The 16,683-nt window shown below is 41.6% G+C and overlaps 2 protein-coding genes across 3 annotated transcripts in view; one reads left to right on the top strand and one right to left on the bottom strand.

The window, feature by feature from the left end:
- Positions 1–1,383: 1,383 nt before the first annotated feature.
- On the bottom strand, positions 1,384–2,940 carry rxfp3.3a2 (relaxin family peptide receptor 3.3a2). The gene has a single exon (XM_038701936.1). The coding sequence runs from the start codon at positions 2,859–2,861 to the stop codon at positions 1,713–1,715; it is 1,149 nt and encodes a 382-aa protein (XP_038557864.1). The 5' UTR covers positions 2,862–2,940; the 3' UTR covers positions 1,384–1,712.
- Positions 2,941–4,162: 1,222 nt separating this feature from the next.
- Positions 4,163–16,683, top strand: part of LOC119890065 (A disintegrin and metalloproteinase with thrombospondin motifs 7) — an 86,142-nt gene continuing 73,621 nt past the window's right edge. Inside the window, exons 1-4 of one of the 2 annotated variants that reach the window (XM_038701091.1) lie at positions 4,163–4,586; positions 7,645–8,012; positions 12,789–12,972; positions 13,959–14,158. In XM_038701091.1, the coding sequence (XP_038557019.1) occupies positions 4,466–4,586; positions 7,645–8,012; positions 12,789–12,972; positions 13,959–14,158 (873 nt within the window). In that variant the 5' untranslated portion in view covers positions 4,163–4,465. The remainder of the gene's footprint in view (positions 4,587–7,644; positions 8,013–12,788; positions 12,973–13,958; positions 14,159–16,683) is intronic. The other variant, XM_038701090.1, reaches the window with a different exon arrangement.

Raw genomic sequence — 16,683 nt, 5'->3', positions numbered from 1 at the left:
CGATTACTAACTAGCTACAGAAAATGTGGATTATTAGACATGAAATGTGTTGAATGTCATTAAACACGTGTGAATGTAAAACTAAAATGTGAAAAACCAAGATAAATGCAAATTGTGGAATCAAAATCAAACCGAAATACTGTAACTGAAAACATACAGTAGAGATTTAAAGATTTCATCATAGGAGAAATTCAGGTACAAAACCTGCTGTGCATTGATTGATATGGATTGTCAACATGAAGTGAAGTATAATTGAAAGAGTAATAGAATTTCAAAATGCCCTACAGTAAGCCAGACTAAGTTTAGTTTTGTAGAAGGCTATACACAATATGTGTGTCGACAATATATGACGTGTACACACTTTAAACTTTTCAAATGTTGAAATGACACATCTTCTCTTATGGAAAGTAAAGATAATCTTCCTTTATTTACAATCATTTCCATCTATAAGTCAAACTCCTCAATTATATTTGTGTATATTTATATAGTTAACTTGTAATTACTGTGGTCAAAAAATTTGATTTGACCTCTAAGCCACCAGAACAATGAATTTTGAATGAAGGTGGATATAAATCCACACCACCACTTGAAGACGTATTCCATTACAAGTAAAAGTAATTAATTTAAAATCTTAAGTAAAAGTACAGGAATATTATAATCAATATGTATGCCTACTTAAAGTTTAAAAAGTTAAAGCACTTTCTGTGAATTATACATCATTATATTTTACATTATACGGAATGCTATTGAATCAATGCAAAAGGAGTGTTTGGTAATTTAGTCCAGTGGTTCCCAAATTGGGGGTTAGGACCCTCCAAAGCCAAATAAATCTGAGACAACAGTTACAATGGAATAGAAAAGATCTTGTGATGCACACATTTCTATTAATATTTTGGACTCTCTAATCTTAGATTTGTTGTGAAATAGTGGATAATTGAATCTCTTTGGGATTCAAACAGTTATTTAAATGAAACCATCTGAAATGTTTAGAGGGGAAAAGTCACATCAACATCTCAGACACATATGTTAGAGAAACCTCCAGTGTAAAAACAGAGCATGTGAGAAAAAATACAACATATTCTCTTTTGTACATACAGTAGTGGTAGAACACACCTTAGATGGTTTGGGATAACCGTTTTATGTACAGAATATAGGCTAACTATACATGTCAATCTATCTAATAAATGAAGGCTACCTGGCTGGTGAAAAAATATCTCTATGTATCTTCCTCATTCACAGATTTACAGATATTTACAGACAATTACAAAACCGTTCAAACTAGTGATTCTTTTTTAATCTCCATATCCATCATTGGTCCTTTTACATAATATAATCCTACGTTTTGCCGTGAGTCTTGTTTCTAAGATCAAGCCACGTCCCCGGTTGCAAACGTTAATTCCGTTTCTTGTCGCTCCTAATTGTCAAGCAAATGGAGCATTCCAAGAACAGTAATCTTGCAAAGGTCATAAACAAATGCTACGCACAGCTGCAATTTAAAGGAGAGAGAGAAAAGAAAAAATGAAACAATGGCAGCTTTAGAAATTAAATAAATGCCACATTACATTTGTCATACATATTTCATAACACATAACACATGGTAACGTGCTTCTTAAATGTGTGTAGTTAAGAGATCTTCATATTGGGGATACTAGCGAAAGCATTACGCATGAAAAATGAGCTAAAGGTGGAAAAATTTCCTATTTTTCTCCAGATTAATGTTGGGTGTATGGGATCATATTGGAGCTTGATAAGCCTTTGCGGTCTATGATGGATAGCGTGTACTCTCCGTTGTCCATAATCTGGAGAGGCACGACTCTCTGGGTTTCTCCATGCGTAAAAGAGCGCGTCGCGCAGCCCTTGTTGGAGGATGGAGTGGAGACTCTCCAAAACAAACCTCTGAGCATCTTTCTAATCTCTGGCCTCATCAGGCAGTAAAGTACCGGGTTCAAGCAGCTGTTTGCGTGCGCCAAGCACACAGTGACCGGGAACACGTACGTATGAACCGTGTAATATAATTTATCCCAGTTGACTGCGTTAAATTTGACCAAGACACCCCAGAAGGTGATGGCATGATTTGGCATCCAGCAGCAGAAGAAAGACAAAACCACTATAGCTACAGATTTGGTGACTCTGGACCTCCTTCTAGGGTTGGTGCTGTTCATGCTCCTCTGTCTTAGGAAGCGCAAGAGCATCATGTAGTTAACAGACACTATGAGCATAGGGACGATGAAGGCGATCAATATTTTCTGGATGTGATAAAGAGCGAGCCAGTCGTGCCCTTCAGGAAACTTGAGGAGGCAGAGTTTTTCTCCAGCAACCACAGTCACTGTGGAGAAGATAGTTGTCGGAGCTGTGGCCACTGTTGCCGCCACCCACAGCACTGCGCACACCCACTTCACACACCGTGACCTCCTGTAAGAATTTTTCTTTAGAGACGAGGCTACAGACAAGTAGCGGGTCACACTCATGGCAGTGAGGAAAAACACGCTGGCGTACATGTTCATCACTGTGACCGAGAGAATGATTTTGCACATGGCGTCTCCAAACGGCCAGCTGAAGTCCAGCGCGGTGTCCACGGCCCAGAAGGGCAGAGTGAGCACGAACTGGAAGTCCGTGACCGCCAAGTTGATGATGAAGAAATTGATGGTGGACTTCTTCCGACCTTGTCGTAACCTCATTAGGAAAAAGACGAGCAGATTCCCCACTAAACCCACCGCGCAAACTACAGAGTACACCACGGAGATGAGTACCCTCAAGATGAGGGTGCCGTCTGCGCTGACATCGATGTCTTCGAAACTGAATTTCTCGTCGCCAGGTGAACTTCGGTTCATTGCTGCGCTGTGATTAGATATTTCATCCATATTTAAAGTCAGGAACCTGTACTCACACCAGGCCTTTCTACTGCGCGCACAGACGAAAACATACACAGACGCCAACAAGACAAGTGTCTCAGCTCTCTATCCATATTCAATGAATTGGTATCTGTTTTTATACAGGTGTCACCCCTGTGCTGTGTCGTGATTGGTCGAATGAGACGTAACAGAGAGGCAGACCGTCCAAGTCATTGAAATGAGCATTAAGCATCCTGAATCGATCACCAAACTCAAGAGGACTGGTTTATGTTTGGTGTCCATGAATGTATATCTGTTTTTCACAGCATGTAAGCTCATTAGGTCTGGGACAGAATGCACCACATTGACCGTGCGTAAATGCGTCAGATTTCCATCTCGGAAATTCAAATAAAACACAGAAATTAAGACTTCACAGTCGGAGCTCAAATAAAGATACTAAACATGTATTTACAGGTCAAGACCAAGGCAGATCTTGCAAAACAAATTTTCATCTGCTTCTATATAACCCCCTCTTTTTGCACCCATTCCTGTTTTGCAGTAAAATAAAGTTAAACAGCCCCCGTCTATGTAAGCGTCCTCACCAAGGTCAGTGTGTGTCTAAGTGCTCCATTAAAATGCTCTAAACTTTATAATACATGGAGTATAATATAAGAATTGATGCAGACCAACAGCTGCTAAGCCATTCAGCAAGCAAAGGCACTATCTCCGCATCAGTGGTCCACAGTGCCTTTATTCTTCCGCTAGAGGGGGCGCTAAGCGTAGGCAGTTGAAGACAAACTAAGTTAAACAATGATGTAGAGTTTAGTGACCATGTGAATTTCTTCAGTGTCAATGTTATTCCACTTGTTTTAGTTTGAGAGATAGTAAGAAACCCCCTTTAAGAAGCGTTTAAAAATGAGAAATTAAAAGAAATCCTAAATTGTGTTTACATTACTGCATGTAGGTCACTGAACTTTATGCTTTCAACCTCAGTTTCCTTCACCACTTTATGCAGGATTTCTACTAGACTTCTCGCGGGAAAAGACGTGTCTCTTTGTTCTTTACGCGCAAGGGGAGGTAACTGCACAGACTGACGGCCCTGATCTGACTCCAAGTGAATGCAACAATATCGAAACGGGTCCTCATGTGACCCACTGGAAACCCAAAGACCCTCCGTTTTGGGAATAACTGCCAATTGGAGTGAAGCACTATATCCAATTTCTTGGAGTGCCATTCCCCTTTAAGCCTTCAGTCCCACTGAAAGATATCCCATTGTCTTAAGTCCACCCATCTGTGGGGGCGGCCCTGCGAAAGTTTGCAGAATAACTTTTTAAGCTGTCACTGGCTGGCTGTAGGAGATGGAGAACAGAGGAGACAGTTACTCGTACGCAAACGTTAACACCGACATACAAACTAGTTAAAAAGTCTAAGAATGCAACAAAAACGCCCCGTGGAGGCAGACGATGTTCAAGCCTAAATTTGAGAAGTTTGTTGAAACTGTCAAAGTTTAAGTACATGGTCGCAACAAAGCGAAAAGTGCATCCAGCCCAGATGGAAACCATTTGAATTGACAGTCGACGCGGTCTTAAAAAAGCATTAGATGTTTCCAAAATATAGGCTACCGTCCTGACAAAATGACCTGTTTGGACTTAGAGCTTCACGCCTTTGGAAAAGGAGTCTCCCCCATTTACTTCTTCGTCGCACTTCTGACGGTCCTGGAGAACTGCAAAGCGTTGGGATTATCACATGAACCAGGTTAGTCGAGAGTGAACAGAAACATTTAATAGATTCAATTCATGATGTCGCCACGTCCTCTGCTATTGTGGCTGCTTTTGTTGTGCACATTTGTTTAACAGCGCATAATTCAGACCAGTAAATGCAGACAGCAGGCCAGCAGTCCTCTCTGTGGAGGGGAGGCCAGCTGTGACTTGTGTTTACAAAGTTTGGTGCTGACCATAACAATTAAACCCAAGGTTTTGCAGCTTAGTCTGGTAGCTGGAGAGACCTTCTTTCTATTGAGTCATCAGAGGTTCAACCCCATGTTGGCAAGTATCTGCCCTACCCTTGAGCCAAAATGTAGAATTCCTTTGTAGCTGACAATATCCTCTGACCTCACTAGTGAAGGTCAGGAAACAGAATTTGTCTTTGGGAATCTACATGATGAATTATCATTATTATTTTAATAGAACTGGTCTGCATTCTGTTTGTGTCAGTTGTCAGGCCTGGTGGATATCATCAAATCCGAGAATTAATCCTGTCTTGTCTTGTTGGATACACTCCCCTGCCTCCACCTCGCTGCACTTTCATCCCTTTAGTTTGTGGTTTGGATGTTAAAAGTAAGGGCTCTCCCGAGATTGCAGATACAAGCAGAATGGAGTCCGGTGCATTCTGCCTAATCCTGTTTAAATCAGCTGTGAGCTCTTGAGGGAAATGCTGTCAGGCATCATAGATAAGGATGTGTCGGTGAGGGGAGGCACCTCCTCAAAGACAGTGTCAGGTGATAAGTGTTGGCACATAAATCCTAAAGTTAATCTTTAAATGACTAAGAACCCAAAATAGAGGAGCATTTGGACACAGGCATCCTCTTAATGCATTTTTATTTGTACTCAATACCGAAATACATAATTGTATTCAATATAGTTACACAAGTAAAAGTGGGGAGAGGAAATCATAATACCAAGTGAATAAGGCCTAGCTAATTTTGATTTGGACTACATTAATAGAAACCTGATCAGTATTTCTATTTCTGCAGACCTCCTGGAAGCCACTTAACCCTGTTGGTCCAGACCCCACATTGAGAACAAGGTCCTGAGCCCAGCTACTCATGAAATTACACAGTTTCTTATACTTGTATGTATGATGATCCAGATCATCAAAATACACATAATAAAAGGATTGTGCTGATTGACTGATGGCGGCCATGATTTAAAATAATAATCAATAAATCAAATTTCATCCTGGAATATAATGCTTAGTTGAAGGCAAAATTCAAACTCATGATGACTGATTTATTTAGTTTTATCTGGAGCTTCATCTGTAGGTGAAATTACACTAGATTTTCTTGGGATGTAGCTGACATACTGTAGGCGTTTTCCTTGCTTTTTATTCAGTGAGACATTCCAAGTAACTGGTTGGCAGACACAGATCTTTCTCAGCTGCACTGATGTATTCTTGAAAATGTTTGTGTGTGTGAAATCATTGTTTGCATTCCGCCTGTTTCTCTTGAATAAGATCAAGCTGCTCATACATCCTCATAATACCTTGACAGATCATCTACATGCAAATTCAGTGCGTTTGCAAATTATGATGCAACACCGGTCTTATTTGTACTGTGAGCTGCACAGAATGAATGAGATATTTATGAAACAGCTGTTGTTGGCTCCAGTTTTTTCCCCCAGATTTTTTTTCTTGTGCAGATTGGCCACATTTGTTGATATAATATTTTCTTTTTTGTATGTGAAAATTGGGGATTGGTGATACTGCCTTAAAATAATATCATGATATTGCAGGGTAGTTAAAATATTTTATTTCGATATAATGAATTATGGAAAATGACATTATTATTAATTGCTATAGCTATACACACAATCTAGCTCCCTTTGTACACACTTTGGTGAAAGAAGTTTGGTGTGATGCCTGCTGGTGCTGCTATCTGCTTCTATCTTCTTCTTCTTCTTCTATCTTCTTCAAAGCTTACATGAGCACAATGGTTTGTTGTAGATCTAACATTTTATGTCCAAACTACTTCCACACTTTCTAAGTTGCCCTCTTTATGTGGAGCAAACTCCTCCGCAGTGGAGCTGGCAGCAATGTTACTTTTTTCTTTCAACTGTGCTTGTTGCTTCATAGTCATGAAGTAAATACAAACATGTCATAATATTGCTGTTATGAGAAATATTTATCGCATTAAACCGATATTATCATGAACAATTTATAATATGATATGATACAATACTTCCCCAACAAAAGTATCACATTCTCAAGGAAAATGAACCATAAAACATAATTCAAATGCATTTTGAGTACATACAGTGCTGCTCCAGGATTTTAAATAGGCCTAAAGTAACTTCTGTTCTAAAAAATGTGGTCACGATCTTTTAAAAACATCTGTGTATATATGTAGTTTCATATGTAAATTCCCAGCCACTTGATTTTCTAGCTACACCTCAAGTGTTTTCTTATGTAAGTGAGTCTAATGAAAAGGCATCCTAAACATAAATGTTGATTTTCCAGTGTGATGGACTAAATTAAGATATGGGAAGTTGAGCAAGACTCATTCACCACTGAAAAATAAACTTGAGATGTTTGAATGAATGTTGTGGGCCAAATGTGCACTATTGTCGTCAGTAATATTGTTCCCATCAGCCGGCCACAATGAGGCCGTGTATATATAGAATTGAGAAGAGCAGACTGCTGGTAATCCCCCTTCATTTTCTTTACCCTTGCTCACAGAGGGAGATGTTTCTCACATTTCCTTTCATGCTGCTGATTCAGCTATTCCAGATCACAGGAAATAATGGAGTATTTTTTGTTATCAGAGGAATGAATTTCACCATCTTTATAAACCTGCTGTAGATGAGAGTGAAAAGTAAAAGGAGGATAGGAGACAAGAATCCAGCTTGAAGCAGCGGTCGTCTGACAGGCACTGTATACACTGCAGCTGTATTCAAAGTCAGATTTGACACCATATGGGTTTGTTTATAGTTTCCACAGTTTTGTTTACAGCTTTATAGCCACTTAATTATTTAATTGCCCTCCCCATTCCCATGATTTATTAATCTTACATCTTCTCTTCCCACCATGGCTTTGACAGAGAGATCTCTGAAGGATCTGCCTCAGTATGAAGTGGTTCACCCTACTAGAGTGGATGCCAGAGGTCACTTCCTGTCCAACTTCCTGTCTCACCATGCTCGCCGTGTACAGCGCCGGGAAGCCTCAGGGGGACCAGCGGACTCTGATCGAGTCTTTTACCAGTTCTGGCATGCTGACCACAGTTTGCACTTTAACCTCACCCTCAACCCAAACCTGCTGGCTCCAGGCTTCCTGACGGAGAGGAGGTATGGTGGCCTGGATGGAGCCCGGATCCATCCTCCTGGATCCTCTCAGTGCCATTTCTTAGGTGAAGTGTGGGATGGGGCCACTGTTAAAGGAAGCGCAGCCATAAGCACCTGCGATGGACTGGTGAGTAACTTAAAAGCTCGAAGTCCCGTGGAAGTTGTTCAAATGCTTTTCAAGTTAAACGCAGGGGTGTCAGCTGCAGCAGAAGGCTGTTATCAGTTTTAGGGTCCTGGTATTGTGCATGCTGGGTCACTGTCACACTGTTGTGGCTTACTGGGACAATCTTTTCCTACTGTGACATGTCTGCTGAAAAGCACAGTCATGTGCTGTATATCCGACCTGACTAGTTTGAGGTATGGATTCAGTGAGATGCTGGAAACCTTGAGATTTTGATCCATGCTAAAACTTCCTGCAGATATTTAGCTGCAAATCCATCCTGCAAACTTTACTCCATCTGTAGCTTTATTGGGTAGAGATCTAAAGAATGTGGAGACTACTGAGTGGAGTCACTTTAGTTTTAGGGTCACAATTATATTCCAACATAAGGTAAGTTACTGCATTGTCTTTTGGGGAACACTCAAATCGAATAGATACAAAGGTGGAGAGATCATTGCATGTGCACCACCACCTTTGACACCATCCATGGATTAATGTTTTTAAGGCCTACTCTCTCCACATCATAAGAGGTTTAATGGCCCACAATCAGGAGAGTGGCAATTATTTCACTTTTTTTGGTAATCCTTTCCCCACTGTACTGCCATGATTTTCATGTAAGCTGTCAGGAGTGGAACAAGTCTAGGTCTCCTGCTGCTATATGCCCTCTGCTTCAAGGCTATATGTGTTCATAGATTCTTTTCTGCTCCCCGCAGACTTATGTTCTTCCTGTTGGCTTACGTGTGTCTAACCTTGGTTTGAAGTCTGCACATTTTTGCTCACTGCACCCTTCTCTGTTAACTGTAAGTGTGCTTGTGCACAAAAATCTCAAAACAAAAGCTGCTTCTGATAGGCTGGAATCACAACATCGTACACAAATATATAACAAGGCAATTAGAGTCTTATAGATCACACATCTTACCAACTGTAATGTTTAGCTGAATATGAACCGAACATCTTGACCCTGTCTGCACATATTAAGCTGCCGCTGCATGATTCACTGGACTAACTGCTCAACTAGAGGTCAAATGAGAAGTAGTCCCTTACCATACACACTCCAGAACACAAGCACTAATCCACACTTTTGTTTTCACCCAATTTTAGAAGAGACCAAAAGTAAGTTGACTCTCAAAAATGAACTTAAAAGGCATTTTATTTTGTAATCAATGGTTAATTAGCAGGCGTTCACTTTCTGAAGTCTACAGCCCACACACATCAGCAGATACATAATATCCACATTGGTGGATCAGTACGGCAGTCAGCTTCAAGCCTTGCTTGTTTCTTTTTTGCCTTTAGTCTGGTCTACAGCAAGTGAAACACATGATCAGCTTAATTGAGGTCAGACGACTGACGAAATTTCTTGTTTGTCCCTAAAAGACTCCTTGGTTGCTTTGTCTTTACATTAGGGATCATTGTCCTAAAATGATGGGACCTGCTCACTTAGTATGGATGTTACTCTAACTGAAACTAAATTGAATTGAACTAAATGATGTTCTGTTTTTCTGTTTTTTTTCAGCATACTTATATGCTTTGAGAAAGAATAATAATTAATATTTTATACTATATGTTTTTCATGATGGTGCCCTCTATATTTGTATTATTTCAACAGAATACTGTTCTTTCTCAAATTACATAGATGGAGAGCTTGTAACTATAAACACGAACATGTCTTGTCCTTGACCTTAGCTTGTTGAACGAGCCACCAAACAAACATGAGCAGGGAAAAGTGCACTATTAATTCCAGTTCACTAGCTAGCAATAGTAGTAGTAACAACATGTAAACCTACTTAAATGTTCAAAATAATCTCTGATGTTCTTTTGACTGCAAAAGGGGTGAAATGTGTTTTCAGTTAGACCTTAGAGCTGATAAGTCAGCACTTTACCCTCATCACCATTCTTTCATTTCAAATCTGATGTCCTGGAGAACAGAGCCAAACTTGTGAACACTATGTCACTGTCACAATATTTAGAGACTGCACTGTAGGATATTTGTCAGTATTACTGAAGATCATCCAAAGCTTTTGGCAAACATTAGATTAGCATTAATGTTTTTTAGTCTTTCATTAATCACGTTTTACACTTGTGTCTTTGAGAAGGAGGAGTGTTGAATGTTGATGACATATGAGGAGAGAGAGCCCTGCAGATTATTTTTATGTTGTTGAGGTTTCTTTGTGTTTGCGAATTATTTGATGCGTGACAACTTTCAGATTCTCTATTTAAAAATATTTCTTTGACTGTCGTTTTTTTCTGGAACCTTTTATTTATGGAGCTAAAGAATTACAGTTTGTTGTTTGGAGGACTGTTTAATGAGCAGGTGTACCTGATAAAGTAGCCAGTGTGCGTGTATTAATGTTCTAAAGCATGAGTGCTGATCTCATCTGCTTTATCTTTGAAGCCATAATGAGTTAAAAAAGGTCACTTGAAAAGGAATCTGTTATTAGTAAATGTAAGTGGGAGCACTTTATTCTATTATGATATAAAGGTACTTTTGTGTGTATAGGGTTTTAGACCTGCTTTATTGCTTCGCGACTCAGATAAGTATTTAAACTCTTCCTGTAGATGCACTGTGGCATGAGTCAGAACTACTTTAGAACTACTTTTATTCTCAGTCATTGACAGTTTAAAAAATATGTATTTTCTTAAATAATTAGTAATAACTGACATATTTATTTACAAATAAAGAAGCCCTGGAGATAATACACAGCCCTGTGGGTATTTAGTATTTGGTATGCACACATTGGAGCAGTAGCTCCCATCGTAACCTTCTGTGACCGATTACTGAGGAAGTTGGGAATCCATAGATCTAAACTGTTGTCATCCAGAAGCCTTTTTGCCAGAATATGTGGTGGTACAGTACAACATGCAAGTAATATCATTATTGATAAGCAGTGTATCTTAATAAAGCAGTTGTTTATTCTTTAAAAATGACTGTAAACTGTGTAACTATTCAAATGATGAATACCATCCGTATATCCTTCCCAAGAGGTTTCATGTATCTACCCTTTCTAGCCTCATTATCATGTGGTAGTTGCGCATCAAAGCCGTCACCTCACTAAAGGGGCCCTTTGGTCAGCTGGGGTTTGGACCATTAGTGGAAGGAGATTAATCTCACCTGAAACTCATGAATGTGTCACCTGCTGTTATGTAATTATGGGGGGAATTATAGGAATAAAAATGGCTGTTCACATAAAGTTATGAGTCCATGTCAACCTTTATTAACACTCTTTTGCTCTTTGAATACCATCCAAGCTACCAAGTTGATCGTGTGATGAATTGTATTGGAGCATGCCAGTAATTGAAGAATACCTCCAAAATTCATGGGCGCACATTGCAAATGCAACCAGTACTACTATATCACATTGCCCTTCATTTAACCCTCCATGGATGAATAGAAACATACCCTGACATGATGTGTGGTGCACTATGGCTCTCCTTGTTGGCATCAACATTTCTCATAATCATCCACCTACAAACACAATATGCTCAGACCCAATAATTATCAGTATATTTATTTTAATCATATATGTTTGTCTCATTGTGCTTTCTTGCAATGTGCTCACTGTCATCACAAACCAAAACTGATTCTTAAGTGTCCTAAACATAAAAAAAAAAGCATTGTGCAAATCTATGGTCATCCGTCAGAGAGCTAATATCCCTCAAACCCTCTTTTTTGGTAGAGACATGCACATACGTATTTATTGTTGTCATCTTATTCTTTATGACACATATATATATATATGTATATATACACATATAGGAATCTACCGCCAGGTGAGCCCCAGAAAATTTGTTGAAGCTGTTGAAAATAAATAGGATTTTTATTTACACCTGCTGATAAATATGTTATTTCCATCAGGGTGTATAAGGTGTGCCACATTCCTGCAATGTTTGGGTCAGGCTAAAAATACAATAATGTAAGAACTCAACTGCATGTCACTGGTAAAATAAATGTTTTAGAGGTTTTGTTGGTGACAGTGATGCAGAGACAACAGCACACACAAACAAACTGAGTGCAAGGATGAAGTTATTTACAGAGCAGAGGGGCTCAGTCTATAAGAGATCTACTTGACTTTCCCCATATGGAACTGTACGTATTTTGTAGCATGAGCCCTCCTCCCTGAGCTTCGGCGGAACTGTGTGACTCTGTGACAGCTGAGGGCAAGTTAATGGGAGCAGAAGGTGGACAAGAATTAAATATAGGGCAAGGATGGTCAACAGAAAAAGCAGGGAGCTTCTGGAATTAGGTTTTGGCACTGCCCCAGCATGTGCAGTAATTTATGTGACATCAGATATCTCCCCTATATCAGTTACACCCTGGATATCTACAGCAATTTAAGACATCAGGCTGTTTATACTGTTTCTAACTGCAGGATGAGATGAGTTTGCATAGCAGCATCGTCACATTAAAACATTCTCAATATGAATCTAGTCAGCAAAAAAAATGCATTAATAATTAATAAATATAAACATATCTGTACTTGTTTTGTGAATATTGCAGTGTGGAAATATTGTATTATAAAGCCTGTGTTGGGGTACATAGGTGATATAGGGTGCAACTGACTAACTGACTGCAACTAATTTTCATTATCAATCATTCTGCTGGTTATTTTCTTGGTTAATTGGATAACGACTTGGCCTGTAAAACCTAAGAGAATGTTGAGAAATACCCATCGCAATATTCTAGAGCACAATGAAATATTTAAAGAGATGAAGAGAAAACTGACTTGCATCCCTTCTTTTCTTCAGACAGGACTGTTCAAGTTGTCTGATGAAGAGTTTTTTATTCAGCCTCTGGAGAAGTCGAGCGATGAGGCCTCAGCACCACAAGCCCATGCCATCTACAAACGCCATGCGCCCCCTCCCTCCTGGAGTCCAGTCGTACAGCCCATCTCAGGGAAGCAAGCTGTCAACGGCACATGTGGAATCAAAAGTAAATCACTTTTTTCTCATAACCCACACATGTCATGAAAGTGCCACTTTAGTTTTACAATACTCAAAACTTGACCTCTTGTTATTCGTTCTTAATTGAGTAATAACATACAGTCTGATAGCACGTTAGAATCAGTCCGTTTAAAGAGCCAACATTATACTAGGACTTATCCACTGATTACATGAGACACTGAGCACTGAATGACAGGAATGAATATGATGACGATCAAATTTTGTTGTCTCTCTCTCTTATGAGGCTGTTTCTGGTTAATAATCTGCAGGCCAAGATCAAGAATATGTGCTTTGAGCTTATGAATACATTAATAGGAATTTGAACTGCTTTTGCCATGTGAATTGCTAAAAAAAAACTGTCTTCCAGACATCAGTGCAGTATTGTGTGACTAAGTGGTAGTTTTAAGACTTTAAAGGACCAATAAAGCTAAGGTATTAAATTTTCATTTTATTTTGCGCGCAACTGCTGATGTGAATAAAACTGCTCACAGAATTAGAAGTACAACGTATCAGCGCAGTTATATACAGATGGATAGATAAATAGAGATGGATGGATGGATGGATAAATAGAGATAGATGGATGGATAGATGATGACAGTGCCAAAGGGAGTGCAAAAAGAGTGGATGAATGTATGTAATTATGCAAGATAAGATAAGGCTCCAGTATGTGATAATTACAAATGATTAGTATTCAGATAGAAAGCGGTATTCCAAACAGTGGACGTTAAATCTCTAACATCTAGGTCACTTACATTTTCAACTTAATATTTTAGATAGGAGATTTTAAGGAGAGCAAGAATAATAAAAGCAGAGAGGCCATGAGGATGGTCTAGGCCTTGATCCAAGAAAAACAGTTAGGCTATATACTTTACAGTAGAATCTATCTGGCAAGTTTAAAGTCATACCTGGTGTGCTATGTTGGTACACACTGTGCCTCAGTCAGAAAGTTAGTTTAATGTCTATTTCTATCTCCAGATTCCCATCAAAGTTTTGAGGACATTGAAAGACAGCGGGAGCGATGGGAGCACCGCCAGCAGAGAAGGAGGAGGAGAATTCGTCAACGTTCAGTCAGCAAAGAGAAGTGGGTGGAAACGCTGGTGGTGGCTGACCCTAAAATGGTGGAGTATCATGGGAGCAAAGCTGTGGAAAGCTACGTCCTCGCTGTCATGAACATTGTAAGTATGTGGCATTAACAGTGACATTTCCATTCATCAAAATCCATGTTGTTTAAATTATTAATTTTAAACAACAGTTGATACAATGGTTGATAATTACTTATTATCATCTTATACTTATTATAACCGTTTCAACCTATTTGATTCTCTCAGAATTTGAAGAAATATTGCTTTCTTGCTGAGTAATAGATAAAAAATATTGATACCATTCTTATGTCTGCAGGCTAAATGTGAATTTTGTGCCAGCAGGCAGTTAGCTTAGTTTAGCATAAAGAATGAGAGCTGATGGAACTATAGAAAGCCCAAGTCACTCGCTTTTGCTTCCGGCCCATGGGACCTTATTTCGGAAAAATATGTATGGTTGTCAATGGCGAGAGACAGCTTATCTTTTTATCAGTCACAGTTTGTTGTAAAACGGTAACATCTCCCACAATATACATCAGCAACATGTAAGCACGGTAATGCTAAAATTACTACTACCTCGATAGCGTCCCGGGTTACGTATGTAACCCTTGTTCCCTGAGAAGGGGAACGAGACACTGCGTCGGTGACGACACTATGGGAACGCCTCTGGGCGTGGCAGGGCTGACACATGAATGAAACTACTCCAATCCTATTGGTGTTGCTAGAACGGTAGCGTGTGACGGTGTAACTGGAGGCGTATATAAGCACGCCGGCACACAGGACACATTAGCCCTTTTCTATGAAGCAAGGCACTCCAGGCGGGGTGAGGTGTGGTGGACCGACGCAGTGTCGCATTCCCCTTCTCGGGGAACAAGGGTTACATACGTAACCCGAGATGTTCCCCTTCGAGGGAACTCGAACTGCGTCGGTGACGACACTGTGGGAACGAGAATACCCACTTAGGCTGCGCCAAAACCCCGCCTGCCCCCAGCGTGCAGCACCTGACGGCACGACTAGGAGGAGAGCACACGGGTGCCGGGTGCAGAAGGAAGGTCCAGACTGTAGAACCGGATGAAGGTGTGAGGGGTGGCCCAGCCAGCCGCATCACACAAATCCTGGAGCGACGCCCCTGCGAGGAGGGCCCTAGAAGCCGCCATGCCTCGAGTAGAGTGCGCCCTTACGGCCATAGGTGAAGGTAACCCGCGCACCTGATAGGCCAGGGAAATACTCTGAACAATCCAGTTGCTGATCGTGTGTTTGGAAGTGGGGAGCCCAGCCTTGGAGCCTATACCTTGAGTGTGGATGGGGAAAGGCCAGCAGAGAAACGGTCCTGGAGGAACTCCAGTACAATAGTCACCGGGCAGGTAACTGGGTCCACCGCTCGTTCTCTGCACCAGGTGGCAAACACATTCCAGGCCATACATCCTTCTCGTGGATGGGGCTGTGGAGCTGAGCAGCGTCTCGACTGTTCCTGCCGTGAGGCCCGCCTCCAGGAACTGGGCCCCCTCAGGGGCCAGACCCACAGTCTCCATAGGGCGGGGCAAGGGTGAAAGACCTGGCCCTGCGCCTGAGACAGCAGATCCTTCCTCAGAGGGACCTGCCATGGCGGGCCCTCTAGGAGCAAAATTAAGTCTGAGAACCACACTTGGGTCGGCCAAAACGGGGCTACTAACAGTAGGCTGACACCGTCCTGACGGACCCGCTCCAGAACCTCCGAAAGCAGAGCGACTGGGGGAAAGGCATACAGCCGCAGCCTCGGCCCCGTCTGTACCATGGCATCCAGCCCTAGTGGGGCTGGGGGCGAGAGGGAGAACCACAGAGGACAGCGCGTCGTCTCTTGAGACGCAAACAAGTCCACGTCTATGGGGCCGAACTCTTCGCACAATAACTCCACCACCTCGGGGTGGAGTCTCCATTCCCCGGGCCTCAGCCCCTGTCTCGACAGCAGGTCTGCTCCTTGATTCTGGGTCCCAGGAATGTACATCGCTCTGAGGGACAGCAGTCTCTGCTAGTACCACAGGAGGATCCGATGCACCAGCTAGCATAATGGGCGCGAGCGCAGACCCCCCTGGTGATTCAAATAGGCCACCACCGCCGTGTTGTCGGTCTTGACAAGGACGTGGCGACCGCGGAGTGCAGGCAGAAAACTCCTCAGAGCTCTGAAAACCGCCAACATTTCTAAGCAATTTATGTGCCAAGAGAAATGATGCTCCTCCCAGGAGCCTCTCGCGAAGCGGCTGTCCATGACCGCGCCCCATCCCGTTATTTCTGTCGAAATAATTGTCCGGCGACATGACGCTCCCAACACGGGCCCTTGGGACAGGAACCAAGGTTTCTTCCAATGCTGACAGGGAACAAAGGCAGACCCTCTGGGTCTGGCGGTAGGAGCTGGATGACGGCTGGGCCCTCTCACGTCTCTCCAACCCAAACGACGAGGGAGATATTTCCGGAACGCCTCTCCTTGCGTCCTGGCATGCTGGAACCTGTTGACGACGGCGTCAACCGCCTCGCCAAACAGGCCAGAAGTCGCGATCAGTGCGTCGAGGAGAAAGGTCTTCTCTTTCTCATGGATGCCCGACAGGTTGAGCCATAGGTACTGTTCCATGGCTACCAGTGCTGAC

The sequence above is a fragment of the Micropterus salmoides genome, unplaced genomic scaffold (assembly GCF_014851395.1).
Source record: "Micropterus salmoides isolate LMB-PRFRI ecotype aquatic unplaced genomic scaffold, ASM1485139v1 Ms_hic_scaffold_6, whole genome shotgun sequence".
In the NCBI taxonomy this organism is placed as follows: Eukaryota; Metazoa; Chordata; class Actinopteri; order Centrarchiformes; family Centrarchidae; genus Micropterus; species Micropterus salmoides.
Note: the sequence above shows the minus strand (reverse complement) of the source record. Positions and strands in the feature narration are given on the sequence as shown.

Bases quoted from the DNA above. Each gene is read 5' to 3' on its own strand.
- rxfp3.3a2 (XM_038701936.1), bottom strand. From the start codon at position 2,861: ATGGATGAAATATCTAATCACAGCGCAGCAATGAACCGAAGTTCACCT.